Source organism: Pantherophis guttatus, chromosome 2, assembly GCF_059756535.1.
Source record: "Pantherophis guttatus breed Tessera chromosome 2, ASM5975653v1, whole genome shotgun sequence".
NCBI classification, from domain to species: Eukaryota; Metazoa; Chordata; class Lepidosauria; order Squamata; family Colubridae; genus Pantherophis; species Pantherophis guttatus.
In genome coordinates, this window is record NC_142064.1 from 147,505,133 (window position 1) to 147,525,152 (window position 20,020).

General features: G+C 38.2%; 1 protein-coding gene across 1 annotated transcript in view; it reads left to right on the forward strand.

Moving 5' to 3' along the window:
• The window catches only part of CEP95 (centrosomal protein 95), a 33,043-nt gene that overhangs the window by 10,704 nt on the left and 2,319 nt on the right, over positions 1-20,020 (forward strand). The window contains exons 9-19 of the mRNA XM_087886980.1: positions 1,092-1,164; positions 2,344-2,426; positions 3,826-3,944; positions 5,250-5,373; positions 7,558-7,672; positions 8,294-8,475; positions 10,854-10,946; positions 13,659-13,809; positions 16,119-16,279; positions 18,720-18,794; positions 19,683-19,835. Of these exons, the coding sequence (XP_087743106.1) occupies positions 1,092-1,164; positions 2,344-2,426; positions 3,826-3,944; positions 5,250-5,373; positions 7,558-7,672; positions 8,294-8,475; positions 10,854-10,946; positions 13,659-13,809; positions 16,119-16,279; positions 18,720-18,794; positions 19,683-19,835 (1,329 nt within the window). The remainder of the gene's footprint in view (positions 1-1,091; positions 1,165-2,343; positions 2,427-3,825; positions 3,945-5,249; positions 5,374-7,557; positions 7,673-8,293; positions 8,476-10,853; positions 10,947-13,658; positions 13,810-16,118; positions 16,280-18,719; positions 18,795-19,682; positions 19,836-20,020) is intronic.

Consider the following 20,020-nt stretch of genomic DNA (forward strand, 5'->3'; position numbering starts at 1 on the left):
AGGCTAAGAAGTGTGTAATAGAAATAAAATAAATAAATCCTTCCTAGCCTTTCCTATTCATCAGAAAATCTGGACTGGGAATCTAGTAATCAAGTCTTGGACACACAAAATAGTGTGTGGAAAAAAGTCAAATATCTCAGCCTTCCCCAATTCAGTACTCTCAAGATTTGTTGGAATTGTATTTTTATTTTATTTTATTTTATACACACACACACACACACACACACACACACACACACACACACACGATAGATATATAAATTTAGAGACCACCTATCTTGCTCACAGAGTGGCTCTGGGTGGTTTTCCAAATTACTGGAATTTTTATTTATGTTATTTATCTATTAAACTTATATGCGTCCCATCTCACTCTCAAGTGACTCTGAACTGAATTCAGTTCCAATAAACACAGCCTAGGCAGGAATGTATCAAGGATGCTAGCTAACTAGGGACCATGAGACTTGAATGCCAACATGTTTGGAAATTGAGAAAATCTACCACATCTTGTTGGATAAAAGGAGTGGGAGTATATTTTTGAAATATATGAAGTTGACGTGATCTGGGGTGGGAAAAGTTGTAGGGAAAAGGAGTAAGTGAACCTCATGAATTTTTGACTGAAATTAGTTCAGTTTTTCTATTGTTGGAATATGTGTTTCAGTCAAAATTTGCTGTTGGTTTTAGCTTTTGATATAAGAAATGACAGAACTGAACTGTATGTGCTGAATTTGTAGATTATTTTGTAATTTAAATTTTAAAACAGCAATAGCAATAGCACTTAGACTTACATACATATCATGTCATAATGCTTTAATGCCCTCTCTAAGTGGTTTACAGAGTCAGCATATTGCCCTCAGCAATCTGGGTCCTCATTTTACCAACTGCAAAGGATGGAAGACTGAGTCAATCTTGAACCAGTCAGGATTGAACTCCTGGCTGTAGGCAAAGTTAGCCTGCAATACTGCATTCAACCACTGCACCACCAGAGCTCTAGGCTCCATGCTCATTAAGCATAGATCAATGCATCTTTCAGCCTACTTGTTTTGATCATTTTACTATATGTCTTTTTATTTGTGTTGCATTTTCTTTTATAGCTTGCAGAATCTCCTGAGCGTGAATCTCCTGTTTTTTCAGATGGCATCCAGTCTTTTCCAGATGCTACTTCTTGTAAGAATCGCCCTTTAAAGTGTTTTGTTTCAATCTTTTATCAAAGTCAGAATCTTTGCTACTCTGAATTGCTATTGATTTGTAGCATGGGAATAGGCTTGTAAGAATTCAGTGCTTGTGGACTGGAATTTTTTAAGCGAGTTCTATTTTGTATGCCAGCTTTTTAAGTGAGGAAGGAGAAATTGTGGCCTTCCAGTTGTTGCTGGATACTTCCTCCTTTTATCCTTGACAATTGGCCATGCTGATTGTGGCAGTAGTCATTAGCATCCAACAGGTTTCCATTCTTGGGACAAGGGGACATCTGTGGTTATGTTTCTTCAATTTTAAGTGAATTACAGATTTTTGTACAGATCTCAATTTCCTACACAAAACATCACCATCTCAAATCTTGAGAATGACAGTAATGTTCCTGGGGCTAAATCTTGTTATGTTACTTGAATAAATTATAATGGATGAATTGACAGATAATGATAAGCCATAATGAGTGAGTTAATAGATGCTTGCTCAAAAACCCTCAGGTGCATAATATGGTATGGCAGCCAGGACATAGGCTAAGGGTACCCTGTGCCACAATTGCAACAATAAAGTAGAAATACTTCTTGTTGGCAGAATCGTGCAGTTATTTCTAGCTGTGCTAATTCTTACAATTATTTTTCTGCTAATATAACATCTTTATTTTTGCAAACAACGTTGCTCATCGGATATTAGCAATGCTGTATTTATAGTTGGAGAAACACTTTAGAAATCTGGTTAGATTTCTAAATCTATATAAAACTGATAGAAACAGAAAACAGATCTCTTGGACATCTGGATTAGATTTATAAGTAAAACTTTTGTTGCAATGCCAAAAAATAAAAAGGAGAAAAGAGTAAATAAATACAGACAAAAATTGTGGGCCATGCCTAGCTTCCTTACTTTCCTTACCTAAGTCCTTCAGACTTACCAATACCAGTTGAAAACAATAGCGCCGATGTCGTTTTTGTACATCAAGCTGCAAGCAAACTGAAGTTTTCAGGCATTTGCCCTTTTCTCAAATCTGTCTTCTCAGTGGAAGCCTTGGGTTTTTTGGGCATCACCTTTTATGTAGTCTATCTAATAAGTGAATGTTCAGTATTTAATGAGCTATAGCTATATTTCTTACATATTTTATATAATTAATTTCTTTGGACTCCTGCTCAGATTTCCCAACGGAACCGTCAGGAACAGGAGTTGGTGTAACTGGTGAATCAGTGCCACTAGCCAGCTCATATGATTCAGAAAAGGTAATGCATTGTTTAGTTGGCTATAGATGTATTTGTTATGTGTTCATGATAACCATCAATGTCTACAAGCTTTCCATTGTAACCAAAACAATCTTCATACCTTACAAACCTAAAATTCTAATGGGAATCTTGAGAAAGAATGCAGGATGAGAGAGAACAATTCAAAGATATGTCCAGTGTGTGGGTTCATCTTGGGAGGAGATGAAGAACAAGGGTTGGGTACAGAATTTGTCAGAATAGGTTCATCTGTAAAGACATATGTTGACATATAAGATTCAGGATTGTGTAAGTGCTCTAAGATAGCGGCTCCCAACCTTTTGGAGGGTCCAGAGCCCTGTTAAGTGGACAATGATTTTTCTGCGGACTGGGAGGAGTGTGGTTTCACATGCTGCCTTGGATCCGGCATGTTTGCAAATGGGGCTTCACTCGCTTGTGTGGCCTGGTTCTTGGCGAGCCGTGACTTGGTGCCAGGCCACAGTCCAAGGGTTGGAGACTCCTGTTCTAGTACAATATATCATAGGAACGAACGCTTGAATATCCAAGCCGTTTAATAAAGCAGGAGACCTTTAAAAGGCTAAGTACTGAGGGAGAAGTGAGGATCATAGATGAGAGATGTATTGGGATGCAGTGTGGAGTTAGTGACAGTCTACGGGGAAGTCTAGCAGTAAGGAGGAGCTTAAAATCGATCTAGCAATGAGCAGAAAACTAGTCTAAGGATTTTATGTTCCTTTTGTTTCTATTAGGGATTTTGTTTGCAAAAACAAGACATTGATCATTTTTCTAAATAAGGTTACCTATGATTTAATGCTAATATGTCAAACCTTAACTTTCAATAATACTTCAAATACAAATTAATATTAACATTACTGCAACTATGATCAATTTAATCATATTTTTATTGGTTGGGCATATCTTTATTATGATGGTTCTCTGATACGACCAACTAGAAGGTTATAATCATCCTAGCTTAAACATATACTATGCAGGGGTCATGTATATCTCTTTTACTGAAAAGTCTTTTTAGAGAAGCATACATAAAACAATTCCCATTATGAAAATGTGATTCTAAAAAGCTTATGTCTGTTTTTACTTCGATCTGGGAATGTTGAGATTTTGAAAGACTGCATTCCCCGCCCCCCCTCCGGTCTAAGGAGCATTTAATGTATGAATGATTGATGTAAATGTCTTCAAACTAAATGCCTTTTTGGCTTGGTAATCCTGCTGTAAATATTGTTGTTTAAAAGGTTGCTGATATCTAATTTTCTGTATTATCATAGTAATTTTATTTGGCAATTCTTCTTTATGCAGTCTGATCTTTATTACTTTAATACCTGTTTAATATCTTGAATTTATCCTGGGCTGTTTGAGTGAAAGTTTTTCCCCTCCATCCTTCCAAAAGGAAATAGGCGAGAGTTTGCAGTACACATCGATTCAGAGTTGCAAGGAGAATGGATTACCTCAGTTCACCTCTATACAAACCACAAGGCCCAAACAAAGGAATCTATTTATTGGGAAAAGGTATGCATTTCTTTCACACAAAATGGAATTTGGGGTTGCTTTTCAGAATAATCTTGTCCTCCAAGTTCATACATACTGCCACCAACCTTGGGCTTTTAACCGTGTACTGCTCTACAGGTCATTCAGTCTACTGTCTAAAGATGATGGGAGTTGCAGTACAGTGTCAATTAGGGCAGTGTTCCTTTAACTGTGGTCTGTGGAACACCAGTGTTCCTTGAACCAGTATGAGGTGTTCAATAAGAAGAGTCATGCTACCTCTCTGGTGAGGCAGGGAAAGTATGTTGCAGACTCTGTCAGTTAAAGCAATGGCCCCCAAGCTTTTGGGTAAAAAGGACCGGTTCTGTGGAGAGAGGTTTTTCCGCAGCCTGGAAGGAGTGTGGTTTCGCATACTGCCTGCATCTAACAGATGGGGCTTTGCTTGTTTGCGCGGCCCGGTTTCTGGCATGCCACGGCCCGATGCCGGTCCTCAGACCATCAGGGGTTGGGGACCCCTGAGTTAAAGAATTTCCACTGGCGGGATCGAGGAACAGAGCCTTCTCTGCCATTGCCCCCGCCCTTTGGAATATCTTCCCCCCAGAGGTGAGTTTGGCCCCCATTCTCATGGCCTTTTGAAATAATTTGAAGGTCTGGCTCTGCCGAGTTGCATGCATGCAACATTGAGGCTGGTTAGCACCTTGATGTGCCCCCCCCTTTTAATTATTGTTTTAAATGTCTTTTACTGGGTTTTTTCACATTTTTACGTGGTTTTTATGTTTCTATGTTTTTAATTGTGCACCATGTAGTGTCACTTTGTGACTGAAATGGGAAGTCTCTATATTTGATAAATAAAATAAAAATAAAATAAATCCTTTTGCGAAAAGTAATTTTTCAGAAGCGGGTTACAGCCAAATACAAATTATTGAATGGGGCTGAATGCTACGCTGGCTCTAAAACGTTCTTGAACACATGATCCCATTAAGATTTTTAATCAATGCATTAATGTAAAAAGCAATAAAGTATTATTAAGAGAGGTTTTATTTACTCATTCATTTAGTTTAGAGGCTGTCCATCTGGGCAGCTTGCCTGAAGAACAGTTAAAAGAAGAAAGAGAGCTGAAGGATCCAGAAGACAAAACTCTGAATTACAATAATGTTCTTTGAATTTCTCTCCTCCTCTCTCTTTTTCCCCTTTTCTACCTCCCCATCCTCTTGTTTTCCTCTTGAAAAACAGGGATAGGGATCCATACACTGACTTACATGCTTAAGATGATCCCATTTGTATTACACTTTCTCTGTTATTTTGTCATGTTTTACTCTGATTTCCCAGCCAGAAAGAACGTCCTGCTCTGGCAGACTCTTTTATAGAAGACTCTCTTCCCCATAGACGTGCAAAGGAAAAACTCTCTGCAATGTCAGAGAAACTCTCCCGCAGGCTGAATGAACTGGATGCGGTAAGTTAATGCCAACAATTCTTGGGATTGTGCTAACCAAACAAGCAATATGGCTGAAGCTAAGCAGATAGAGATGAGCCAATTTAGGATCCTGCAATCATACTCTTAAGCTTTGTTAAATCCTAAAGTACAAGCAAGTAAAGGTAAAGTACTCTTGACAAAATAACTTTCATTTCACCTCAGACTGACTCTTGATCTGTCCTTCTTCGATTGACTACCAGGGTTCCCTGGGTTTGCTGCTGTGGGTGCCTTTCACCCAAGGCTGACTAGCTAGCCCATTGACTCCTGCATTGTTTGGAAGGGGAAAAAATGCCTATTGAAACAGGTTAATTGAAAGCACACCTCAAAATATGTCATATGTTTTGTTTTCTTTTCTTGGATTGGATTGCAAATTGATTTGAAACTTAGCCTGTTGTGGGATTCATGATCAGCAGAGGGACCTGAGCCAACAGGAAAGGGTTAGGTCCTCTCTTGCATGAAGAGTCAGGGCTTCCTTCTAGGAAAGGATCAAGGATTTCTCTTCCCCCCCCCCCTCCCACTTTGCTCCGGACTCTATAGCAGAGTCTGTATTCTTGAGTCCCCATTTTTCTTCACATCCCCATCTTTCCTCCTCAGATTAAGTACCTGAGGTGTAACCTAAGAAGTCACCCACTGCAACCTCTGACCCCAAGCAAGTGATTGAAGTATGGTAGCTCATTAGTAGAGCAGGATATTGAGGGATTAGCAGGCAAGGAGTTGTCTTCCATTGAAGCTGGACTTTTCTAGTTTCCATAATTCCTACCATTTACCACCAAATACTTACCACTGAACATATCTGGAATGGCATAGACATTTTCCTTACTGTGCTGTATCAGGCTTTTTTTTTCTCTGTTCAACCATCTGTTTTGTTATTTCTTCACCTGATCTGAAAATGTCCAGTTCCACAGCCAGGAGCAATATCTAGCCAGATGGTTGTATTTAGTAAAGAAAAGTAGTTATGAAAACTTTGTAAAATTATGGAATTCATCCAACCCAAATTATGGAATCATTATGGATTCTGCTTGGTAGTAGGAATCCCTACGTTCTTCCTCCATTTTGCAATTGTCTTAAGTTTGTAGTGCCTCTCATTTTGAAGTCAGGAAAGTGAATTGCATATTATAGGGTTTACACTTTTACATGTACAAAATATTTATTTCCTATTGCCTGGTGATGTAGCAGAGATCTCAGTTCCCTAATATCTACAGACACTTGAAACAAAGAAGTAATATTTCTCTTATATATTTATTTTTATGCAAAATGGCTCTTTTGCTCACTGGGTGGTGTACTGGTTAGAATGCAGTATTGCAGGCTAATTCTGCTGACTGCCTGAAATTCGATCTTTATTGGCTCATGGTTGACTCATCCTTCCGAGGTTGGTAAAAGGAGAATCCAGATTGTTAGGGGCAATATGCTGACTCTGTAAATTACTTAGGACTGTAAAGCACTGTGAAGCAGCATATAAGTCTAAGTGCTATTGCAAAGTGCTATTTTATCAGTCTGCTGAGTTGAACTGTATGCAGAATGACTTTGTCATTGCTCCTTGCTAAATTCTATTGTGCTTCCTCTTTTGAAAGGAAATTTAAGGGTATAATATGTTTATAAGAATCATATTATTAGTCAGTGCTGAAAAAGTTCTGGATTTAGGCCTGAGTTACAGATACAATAGAAGGAGATATTCAGGTCCTGCTTGATTAAATACAACACATGGCTTCATACTTTTAAGTTTGAGTTCACATTTCTAAACATCAATTTTCTGTGAAAGAAAAAAATACCTGCATGTGAAAATTGGAACAAAGAATAGACTAAATAAACCTTGGATACTAGTTTGTTACTTGAAGGGATTTTTCACTCTAGGAAGCATAAATAATACACAGAACCTTTTGCTGTGGTCTTTAATAGTGCAATAGAGTAATAGTACTATTAAGGGTTTTTTAATAGTATCTTTGGCACCATAGAGTTCTATCAGCCATTCCTTTGTTTGTACAGTTTCAGCCTACAACTGGTGGCATAAAGTGGTGATGTAGAGTGTTTGAAGTAAATATTTGACTTTGTGTGCTTAATTATTTTTCTTGATTAAAAGCAAATGTTTTGTATGTAAAATCATGGAAGATTAATTTGAAATCATCTCTGAATAGATAAAGCAATTTAAAAAAAAAACAATTACAGATGTTAAAGCATGCTTTGGGTGAACAAAGCCAGGACGAGTTGTCGGGTGACGAGGATACCCTTTCTCAGCACAGTGACAGTATCATGGACTATCGCCAAATCAAACAACAATCAGGTAATATTCTGAAATTCATTAATGAACGAATTGCATTGTTCTATGTTGGGACATATAATTTCCATCAGGAATGGAAAATAGCTATATACCTGTCTTTCATTTAGCATCTTTCCTTGACCTGATTCCCCTCCTTATCTATAAGGGCTACAACTTCCATAATTTCTGTCGACCATGCTAGCTAAGACTTCTGAGAATTGTTATAGTAACACCTCCTAGATCTAGAAAGTCCTGGATTGAAGAGATTTCTTTGTATAATGGATGTCACAATAGCTAAACCGAGGGGTTTGAGCACTGTTGGGAACTGTGCTAACTCAAAAGTTTAAAAACAATAACTTTACAAAGAGCCTGAATCTAATTGCTAAATGTAAAAAAAAAATGTGTCTCTGATTGTCTGTGGAGATTCTCAGTCAACCAGGTCATAGTTATCTTTCAAAGGTACTTTTTTTCTAAAGATGTATCTGATTAAATGTAATACAGGGCAGCCCATATCGGATCCCAAAGACATGACAGGGCAAGCTTTAGAAACAGAGCTTCTGAAATTTATTGAAAGGGCCTTCATGATCCTTTGTTTAAAAAAAACCTAATTGTGGTAGACCTATCTAAAGTTTGTTTATTTCATAGATATTCGTCATCCAAGAAAAGCACCCAACAGGCGACGGTCATTTTCTGCTTCGCCACCACCGTCCAATTATCAACCATCTCATGTATCAGATAGTCCTCTCCAGAAAGATGCAGAAGAGCCAGCGCGAAGGGTGCGAATATGTTGGCAAAATGAACAGGATCAAAGGAAGTTAAGAGCAAAGGTAATGGCAACTAAATAATGCCTTAAAGAGTGAATGTATTAATAGATGCTCTCAGCATACATGGAACCTTAGCAGAACCACTATCCCAAAGGTGCTTTTTCAGGAGGAAACTGGACTTCCTTGTTTTTTCTTTGAAGACGTTTCGCTTCTTCAACCCTGACAGGATAATGGGGAATGGAGGGATTTATATTCCTTGCAGCCAGCTGGTCATTTTTGCATCCTTTTAGAGGGTTGTTGAAGCACTTGGAGGTTTATCTATGTCCTCAGGATCACCTGAGTGGTGCTCCTGGTTTCTGTAATCTGCAATTTTTCCTCTGGAAATCCATTCTTACTCTAACACCATTCAAAGGGTGTACAATCCAAAATTGTATAGCTAAAAGTCTGTAGAGATTCTCAGTCATCCAGGTCATGGTTGTGCCAAAGGTGCTTTTTCAAGAGGCAACTTGTCCAGTTGCCTACTGAAAAAGCACCTTTGGGACAACCATGACCTGGATGACTAAGAATCTCTACAGACTTTTAGCGGTCAATAGAAAATGGATGAAAAGAACTTCTGCATTTCCACTTCAGAGGTTTTATATCGTTCCCAAAAGGAAAACACATTCTGAGTGTGACAGTATGCTGCATGTACTTCCTAATGGGTGGGATGGTCGCATTGTATGTTGGCTTGCTAGATGATCTTTAGATATCTGAGATTGTATAGAATAGCATGCACTTGCTTGGGGTAAAACTGGCCTGCTTGTGATATAGTGGCCAAAATGTTCTGAAGCTGACCAGTATTGTCCTTGCTGTTGGAAGGGAATGTTACATGGGGCACAGATATGATTAAAACTAGTAACTTGATAAAGCTAGTTTATCACACTAAAAATATCTGATTGAACAAAGCCATGGGGGTTGGCGGTCAATATTTATCGGCCATCTACTGATGACTATGGCAAATGGAACACTACAACTAAGAGTCTGGATGAATGAAGGAAATAAAAGAAAAATAGATATATTGCGCATTTGGAAAATTAGGAATGGGGAAAGATGTAAAGGATAGGAATGTAAATGGCCCAATCTTGTGGAATGGCATCAAGAAGTCATACAGAGAAGTCAAAGTATAAAATTGACTAGGCTGAAAAATATCCTGGGAAGGATGAATTTGTGTCATCTTAATTGTTGTGGACGGGCATGAGAAAAACGTTATTGTTCAATGAACGATGATAGAAGAAAAACCAGAAATAAGTTTGGGGAAAATTGTGGAGTGTTATAAATGGAAGTGATCCAAAGAGGGAGAATATTTTATTAGGTGACACAAATAGATAAGTTGGAATGAGACAAAGGAGTACATAAAAAAAGTGATCACGCCATTTGGAGGCACAGCAATGAATGAAACTGATCATTCGTTGTAGAAAAATGGCATTTTGTTTCAACAATGTGGTTTCAGTGTAAGTCTCACACATGCACATGGAAGGGGCATGAATCCAAAAGCATGATTAATTGGATTATTCTAGATGAAAGGCTGAAAGAATTACTAAAAGATACAGAGATGATTAGAGATTCCTAATATAGACTAGACACTTTTGGAAATGCCAGTGGAGAAGCTTGGGTAAAAAACAGACATGGAGGAAAAGAAAAGTGACAGAATTAAGAGTACAGGTAGAATGACTGGGGGGAGAGAAAGTGCAAGTCCTCTTATTTGTTTTATTGATCGAATCTCTAGGGGTCCCTACCTGAGGCTCAGGATATCTGCCTATTGAGGGCTAATCATCTCACTGAGACTAGTCACTGATCACCTCCATTTGAAGAAAAAAACCTATACTGACTGACAGCTGCCCAGAGTTTCCACAAACTGCGAGATGGGTGGCATATAAATTTAATAACTAAAAATCAATACATAACTAGGATATTTCTGTTACTATTTAGGATATTGGTTCTTATAACTCCAAGCTTGGTTTGGAACTTTATCTAGACAACATTTTTTATTGTGGAGCCATATCCATGTATTTCAAATTGATATCTTCTCCTACCTTCTAAGTTTGGGTTGGTGGAAACAGTGGAGGGATAGCCTTAATATTGGTTAACTTTTATCTTTCTTGGATCATTTTTAATTTATTCAGTTTTTTTTAAAAAAAATAGAGGGAGTTTATCTTATTTTCTGGCTCTGAAACTTTCAGACATTAATTGCTCTTTCATGTGTTAACTGAGTTTTTTGTTCTAGAACTGCAGCTGAACAACTGAATCTGAATATGTTAAGTTTCAATAGCCTAGAACCTACATTAAATGGAACTATTGATTTCTTAAAAATTTAGTTTGCGAACTGCTATTAGAATTATCAAAAGGCATGTTTCATAAATGAATGAAGACAGACAACAATCGGACTTTATTATGTCTTCTAGCATCTGAGTAAAGCTTATGACGAAGACCTACGAGCATATGAAGCTAGAGAAAGACTGGAACTTGCAAAGATAAAAGCAAAGGCTCAGGAAATGGTAAGATGCAGAAGAAATATGCTGATAATTCTGTGCATTTCTTTTTAACTCTCAGTATGGTTTGGAACATTAATACTTGAAGAGCAGCTTTTGCACTACAGGTCAGCTCTCATATATTTAAATTTTGATGAGGGTTTTCTCCCCACCAAATTTACCTGAGCAGAACGTTAAATACAGGTTATCCTCAATTTACAACTGTTCGCTTATTGACAGTTTGAAATTACAAGGGCACTGAAAAACAAGTGACTCACAATCAGTTGTCGGACTTCGAGCCATTGTAGCACCCTGATGTTCAGAAGTCAGGCGCTTGGCAACTGGCATTTGCTTATGATGGTTGCAGCATCCTGGGGCCACGCGGTCTCCATTTGCAACCTTCCCATCTAGCTTCCAATAAGGAAAACTCAATGGGGGAAGTTGGATTTGCTTAATGACGCCATGACTCACTTAACAACAGCAGTGATTCACTTAACAACCATGGCAAAAAAGGTCATAAAATTGGATGCACCTCACTTAACAACTGCCTTGCATAGTAACAGAAATTCTGTTCCCAGTTGTGGTCGTAAGTTGAGGACTACCACTTTTTGTCTATCTCGGACAAATCAGACAGATCAGTTTTCCTAAGACTCTTGGGAAGGAAGTTGTGTTTTTCGAAGTGTGCACTTCTCATTGATTGTGTTTTCATCCTGTGTTAAATTCTAGAAACATCCAGTCATATCAGGATCACTGATGTGACTTGATCATAAATTTTGTTTACTGGAATCGAGATCCATAGAGCCCAGTATGGGTAACTTCTTATCTGTAGTGTTTTTTTTAAAAGGAGAAGGATAAAATTCCAGATTTGATTTTCCAGCATACAGTGTGTTTTCTTTTATACAGATTTTAGTTTTGTAGCTATAAAAATAATCTGTAAGGGCCTAAAATTTTCATCTATAAAAAGAGTTAATTTTTGTAGATGAAAAATTTTAGGCACTTAAAGATTATGGGAAAGACATTCTCCTATATGTGGTGACTCTGAGCTGATGTGGTTAGTACAGGTAGTCCTCAACTTATGACAATTGAGCCCAAAATTTCTGTTGTTGTGGCCCGCCAGCTGCAAGCAGAGCTGGTGGCAGACTCGGATGATGAGGTTAGGGAGGAACTTGGGCCAGTTCTGGAGTCTGGGGAAGCCTCTGATGGATGCTCTGTGTCAGACACAGAGATAGAGCCAGGGCTTTCCGACATTTCCCAGCTGCCGGAGAGGCAAGCTGCCTTTGGAGGCTGATATGAGTGAGGAGGAAGAACAACTGGGGCCTGTTCCAGATGCATGTATGCGCAGAGCAGTTAGGAGAGGTGAACAATGGAGGACAAGGAGTCTGCTCAGGAAGCAAAGCACCTGTGGACGCTGAATGCCATGCCCCCCCCCCCCCCTCCGGCTGGGAAATAAATAGAAGGAAAGGGGAGTGGTTGTCGTAGAAGACAACAGTTCGTATTTCTGAAGATTTTACTCATTGTGTTTCATGCCATAAAGATTGCTTGCCAGAACTTAATTTGCAGCCGTTCGTGCGGGAGCTCACAGCCTTGCAATTATCGCAAGGAACTGATAAGGTCTATTACTGCAGTTAACTCCTTGAAGGACTGTTGCCTGGACTTTTTGGTGGGTGAATGCAATTAATTCACAAGAGGTCAATAAAAAGGGGTTGAGTCTGTTTCTTGCTTCTGCTAAGGCTGGGTCAGAACATTAAGTGAGAAATTTGTTAAGTGAGTTTTGCCTCTTTATGACTTTTTTGTCATATTTGCCAACTGAATCACTTGCAGTTGTTAAGCTAGTTAAGTGAATCGGGCTTCCCCATTGACTTTGCTTGTCAGAGGGTTGCAAAAGGTGATTGCATGACCCTAGGACACTGCAACTGTCATAAATATGAACCAGTTGCCAAGCATCAAAATTTTGATCACATGACAATGATAGGTATGCTGCAAAGGACGTAACTGAAAAATGGTCATGTCACTTTTTTCATTGTAACTTGGAATGGTCACTAAATGAACTGTTGTAAAGTGAGGACCACCTGTAATAGATTGTTTCTCTGACTGATCACAGAGACAATCACTTTTAGAATGTAGCTGGAGACTTAGTATTATTTTCTGAGGTAAAATACCACTTAGGCAGTTACCAGTTACCTGATTTAATATGGAAATAAGTCATTGTTCATTTTAGATAGAAAGATACCACAGACATGATGACAATATAGTTTTTTTTTTAAGTTATATGTTTGGATTGAAGTATCACTTCCAGAGATTGAGGAAGCAAGATGGCGAACTCTCTCCTTCAGTGTGTGTCCAAGAGAAGCCATTCTGGAAAACTCTGATGGGAAACCAATACAGTAGTCTTTGTCCTGTGTGAAGTTGAAGATGTTGAGCTCTTTGGCTCCAAACCAGATATTTGAAGATGGGGGAATAAGATGTTCTGTACCTGGGAGGCCAAGATGTGCTTTTGGTTAGTGTGAAGAGAGGCGTTTTTGCCTTTTAGGATTATATTTTAAGGCTTTCATCTTAAAGACACGTAATCATATTACCCAGCCATTGGAGAGCTTAAATGTCTGATGTATAGAAAATCACCAGCCTCTGCACTATGGGTTTGCCTCTTTCTGTATGAATCGTGAGCTGTCATTAGGATCTGCCTATACTAGAATAACGAGTGATCCAGTAATTATTTGTTCTGTGTGTATTTGCATCCAGGAACAAAAATTCAGAGAGAACGTACTTAAAGGAACTCCAAGAATCTCACATGCAGCAAAGATTTATTCTCGAAAAAATATACCTCAGCATTCCAAACTCAACCAGAGGATTTCAAGAGGAGGGTTTGCAAAGCCAAAAAAAGCAGCTCCAAGTAAGAACTGAACCCTTCTTGGTAGAGAGCTTGGCAGCCTCTGAAAGCATGTTCTTTCAGTGCATGGGCCAAGATCACTGGCATTTTAGCAGCATATAGCTGTGAAAAAAACATTTTTCTGATTGCCTCCATATGTCTTAAACCTGGGCAAGGGGAGCAGAGAATTTAGGGAGCCTTTTATCCAGTAATTTCTTCAAGGTCATGGGGACGGCTGGGCTTCCATGGCTGCAGCTTTTTATTAGTACTCTTTAATAAAGTCTGTCACTTAATTGGTATGTCAGTCTTACAAATCGGTGCTTCTCTGAGCAGAGCATTCAAACAATCTTTCCTTTCCTTCCTTTTCCTTTTCCTTCCCCGCCTCCCGTCCCCTTGACCCAGATAAAAAAGTAACCATGAATGATGTCAAGCTATATATAATTATGTGTGGGTAATTCAAGAAGAGGAGCAGCCAAAACATTTCAAGCTTAAAAATAATCTATTCTACCTCCTTTGATTTCAAAATGTGTCAATTCTACAAAAGATCATAAGGGTGTCCCCTAATGGTTCTTTCCTCAATGCTTTATTCTCAACCAGTATGTGAAGTGCAAAAAACTCCACTCCAAGTAACTTCAGATTTGTTCATCGGTATGCAATATTGTTTAGTAATAAGTTATGACAGCTGTTATACTGAACTGCTGTGCTTGTTTTGATAGAGGCTAAGAGCAGGGAATATTAACAATGACCATGCTAATTAAATATTTCTATGTGTTTATGATGTTAACTGATGGAGTAAATCTATGGATGAGAGAGTCTAAGATAAAGCAGCTGGCCTATCCACCACTTTGCAGAAAAGTCACATTTATTTTTTCAAGCATTGATTTCTTCCATACAAATATAACAAAAATGTTAGTTCAAACACAGTCAAGTATCTCATTCGGAGCTGTGGTTTCAAAGAAGAAGAATCTGCATCCATAAGAATTACATAAATGCAGTAAAAATCATTAGATATTAAGATAAGAGTTTTCAAAAGTCAGTTCACAGAATCAAGCAGGATTAATGCCCTGAATTTCAACAACATGACATGTTTGGCTGTTGGGTTTACAAACTGAATCATGCAGAAGCCATGGTTAATACCAAGCAAACTGCTTTTTTACAAGAATTGTTTAGTGTGATGTGGAAACTAGCTAATGAGCTGCCGTGCATTTCAGCTGGCCTTCAATGCTGAACAGCTTGTCATTTGTCAGTTTTATTGGGCTCAATAATACCACTTTAGCCTGTAGAGGTTCCTAAAATTATTTTTCTTGGTTCAGGATTAGAAGGTCTTTTTGAATCCAAGTATATATCATTATTACTGTTTGGGGAAAATATGGGCATAAATTCACCAGGAGTAGCTATTTCTCATTAGAATTGAAACTGGTGAAGCAAGGATAACTTTCAGCTGCTATATTCCTCCAGATAAGGTACAATTGTAATTGTGCAGCTGGCCGATATCGTTCTTATAAAGAACTAGAACAGAATATAAAAACCTTTTTAAAAAGAAAAATAATTTATGAGATGCTCATTTCTCTTCAGTGGTCTCCGTTATAGTGCTGATGGTTTCCTTGTTGAAAGACTTGAAAGTTAGAAGCAGAGCATCATGGAGAAAATCTATGTGGTTGCTCAGATTCAATATGACTTGATGGCACATGATCATTTCTCTGCTCTCCAAACATGTCTATGTGATAAATATATGAGCCAGTTAGGTCTTGTGTAGGGGTGTCCAACCTTGGTAGCTTTAAGATCTGTGGACTTCAATTTCCAGAATTTCCCAGATATTCATGTTGAGTTGAAGTCCATAAGTATCAAAGTTGCCAAGGTTGGACAATACTGGTTTAGTGGTTAAGGTTGGAAAATGGGCGAGCTCTAGTTCCACCTTAGCCATGAAAGCTGGCTAGGCCAGTCCCTCTCTCTCAGCCCATCTCACCTGACAGGGGTGGTTGTTGTGGGAAAATAAAGGAGGAAGCTGTGTTGGATATGTTCACCACCAAGGTGGAATACAAATAATATTTTTCCATCCCTTTTTAATCTAGTTATAGCTTCTACCCCAAAGTAAGTAGTCCTGTTTAGATGTGTTCACACACAATCTACAGTTTATAAGTAAGAATGTTAAATCAAGTAATGTGATATGCAGTACCATGACCATTAATTAAGTATAAAACAGTAAGCTTAGTCCAGCCTTCCCTAATTATGGTAGCTCCATGATCAGGGAGGAGAGCTGTTTTTAATGGCAACTCAAAGCATAAGGCCCGCTCCTCAGCTGTTCATTGCTTAGGTCTGTCTCTTTCTTTCAGTGAAAGTCAAAGAGAACGATCTCTTGCCTCTGCTACTTGAAGATTTTCCTCACATGAACATTTCTCATCCAACAATGAACAAGATGTGGCAACAGCAGCTCTCCCAAATTGAGCAATTCAAATCTCCCAGAGATAGGAACCAGTGGAAACTACAAAATGAAGTGAGTTATCTGCAGGCTCAAGAGAGTCACAGCCTTTCAAAAGTGAGGCACAAAAATGTACCGGCAATGGCTAAAAGATACAAACATGAGATGAAAGTCCCATGCACTAACCAGGACTACAGGTAGTCCTCGACTTGCAAAACAGTTTAATGACTGTTCAAAGTTACAATGGCACTGAAAAAAGTAACTTGTGGCCATTTTTTAATTCTAAATGAACATTGCAGCATCCCCATGGTCACGTGATCAAAATCCAGACACTTGGAAACTGACTCATATTTGCAGTGTCCTGGGATCATGTGATCACCTTTTGTAACCTGACAAGCAAAGTCAATGGGGAAGCTAGCTTCACTTAACAACCGTGTTACTAACTTAACAGCTGCAGTGAGTCAAGAAAGGTCCTAAAATGGAGCAATGCTCACTTAACAATTGTCTTGTTTAGCAACATAAATTTTGGGCTCAATTTTGGTCATAAGTTGAAAACTGCTTGTACTGATGGTACTCTTAATTTTTTTTTTTTTTTGGCACGTTTTTAAAGGCAATGAATTGGCCTAGGAGAGTCTGAGATTTTTCTTTTCTTTTTTTTAATATATGTTTTATTGGTACATTGTTTCTTTAAAAACATTAAAAAGCCATGTCTATCTGAACAACATGTTGTCTGGGCATAATTAATTTTGAGTAAAGGTACAACAATAACCATAATCATGCTAGTAATCTTAATAAACATATCAATATTAATCATAAAATAATGAAATAGTTAGTTTGTCCATCTTACTATCTCTTTAAATTCCCTTTAAATTCTAACCTCTGTTTTTGTTCATTAACCATTGGTAAAATATATCCCGTGTTAAAAAGTATTCTATTTCTTCCTTTTCTTTTATCTTAAGTGTCTGTCTATCTCAGCACATTCTAATTTTTTTTTTAAATTACACTTTCATCTGTCAGGACCTCTTCATTTTTCCATTGTTGTGCAAACACTATTCTTGCTACTGTTACTACATGCAAAATTAAATATGTATTCCCTTTATTATACTGTTCTGGTAGTCTCCCCAGCAGAAATATTTCTGGTTTCAAAACTATATCTTGTTTTATCATTTTTTCTAACCAGGTATGTATTTTAGTCCATATTTTTTTTGCTTTTGGGCATGTCCACCACATATGATAATATTAACCTAGTATCTGATTACACTTGCAACATTTAGCTGATAAGTTTTCAAACACCTTTGCTAGCCTCGCTTGTAGTAAATGCCATCTATAAAACATTTTGTATAGATTTTCCTTATAGGCCATTGATATTGTTAATGTACAGTTTCTATCCCACAATTTCTGACATTTGTCTAGTTCTATTGGATAACCAAAGTTTTTAGCCCATCATATCATTGTTTCTTTCACTTGCTCTTCTTCCATTTTAATACTCAGTAAGTAGCTATAAATTGTTTAAATTAATTTTTCATTTGTGCTTAGTAATATCTGGTCTAGTTCTGTTGGTTCTTTGTAAAAACCATACATTCTTGAATCTTTTTCATATTGATTGTATTTGCACATATGGCCACCATGCTAAATCGATCCCTTGATTAATTAGTTCTTATTTGGATTTAAGTTCCCCTTTATCATTCAAAATGTCCTTATACCTTACAATTTTTCCCATATTAATCACATTTGGATGAATCAGTGCCTCCATCATGGAGAGCCAGACTGGTATTTTTATATAGTGCCTTTCTTTAATTTTCCCCCAAACTAGCAGTAATGTATTTCTAACAAGGTGTCTTTGAAAATATTCATGTATTTTATTTTTCCCATACTATAAAAAGGCATGCCACCCCAGTTGGAGATCATGTCCCTCCAAAGTTAATGAGATTCTTCATTCAACCAGAGCTTTATTCTTATAGGCTGATGTCACTTGATCACTTTGAAAAAGGAAGGAAATGGGGAAGCAGTAATGGAGAAAATGGATTACAAATCCTGATGAAAGCACAGGGAGTAGTTGAAAGGGGAAAGTGGGGAGAAATAAGAGTGGGTTGTTTTTGTGTGGGAAATAGGAGGAGGAAGGAGTATGAGGTGTGTTTGCCACCTTGAGTTACTTATACTATGTAATAAGGGTGGGATAAATACATAAAATGCATCTGCCTTCAAATATGAGTTCAGGCTTTCTGTGAGTAATCCATGATGATTGGGGATGTTGGAAGTTATAATCCAGGCTGGCATAGAAACTATTCAGCAAGTGTCTCTGGAAGAGAGTAGATCAAGGTGGAGAAATCTTTCTTGAGAGCTGCTAAATTGGTTAATATGCAGAGGGTTGATAAGTGAATGAAAAATAATGATTTAAAAGAAATCTGTGGGTCCTTGGTGCTCTCTGAGCTTGATTGTTTTCTTGCAAACATTTCATTACCCAGGTAGGTAACATCATCAGTGCTGCATGAATGAAATCTTGTACTTCTTTCAGGTATTGGAAACACTGAAGAAGCACAATCTACTTGTGGATCTTCTTAAGAGAGAGCAGGCTCACAACAGGAGATTGGTATATGTGGAAACAAGCTAATATATTGATGATAATTTAATTTTTAAATGTATTTGTAGGCAGTCTTTCTGATCTGTATCCATGCAAGACAGTGGAGGAGAAAATATAAGTCCAAGAATAGAACAGTATAATCATATAATATCTATAGTTAATCAAAACACAATTCCTTCTAACAATATATTAGAACATTATTTGGTCTCTATAAAAATATAGCGCTATGCGAATAAAGATATAATAAATTAAAACACAATCATTTGCCGTTGTAAACTGCTGTGGTCTTCTCTTCAGTGGCATGCAACTTTCCAATATATAATTGGCAATAGCACTTAGATTTATATACTGCTTCATATACTGCTTTCAATCTGGGTCCTCATTTTACTGACCTTGGAAGGATGGAAAGTTGAGTCAATCTTGAGCTGGTCAGGATTAAACTCCTGGCTGGGGGCAGAGTTATCCTGCAATACTGCATTCTAACCATTGCGCCACCCGAACTCACAATTGGGAGTTAATTAAAACTGAACAATCCGTTGTGAAAAACGTCAGCTATTAGAAAGTAATCCCTTGCCATACAGAGTGGAACATTTAAGACTCCAAGCTGAAAGCAGGGCATCTTCCAAATGCACCGGGGCCTAGTAGGGTCTCAGTCCTAGGAATCATTCCCCAACAAGTCTGGAGCTTGACAAATTCCAGCATCTGCTTCCGTGCCAACCAGAAACCTGACACACTGGAGCACTGCCACTTTTCCAGCCAAAGCTGCACACCATAGGAAAGGGGAGAAGCATCATGCCCTCAGAGCATTGCTTAAATATTTGCAGAAAACAGGGGCTGCTTCCCTCCTTGGTCCTCAGGGAATCTTAATAGCTTTTCCTCTTTGGGTTTGTTTTTCAGCAAGAGTTTAGGCAGCGCATTGAGAGGCAGAAATGTACACAGAATAAAATGAGGGAGAGACGCCAGCAGATTGCCCGAGCCAAAAAATACTATCAAGATTACAGAGTTCAGCTGCGTGCCAAGATGATGAGGACCAGAACGCGGGAGGAAAGGGTAAGTTAGGGATCTCACTCTGCAGATTGAGAGAGTTTGGGTCAGTTTACAATGTTTTCAGCGTGATGTGGTTGCAACTGTGAATCCACCAACCCTCATTTCAACAGCAGATTAGGAATGCCCACATTAGGTGGTTGAGTGCCATCAGCTAGCATGATGAATTTGGGAGGTGCTTAGATGTTGAA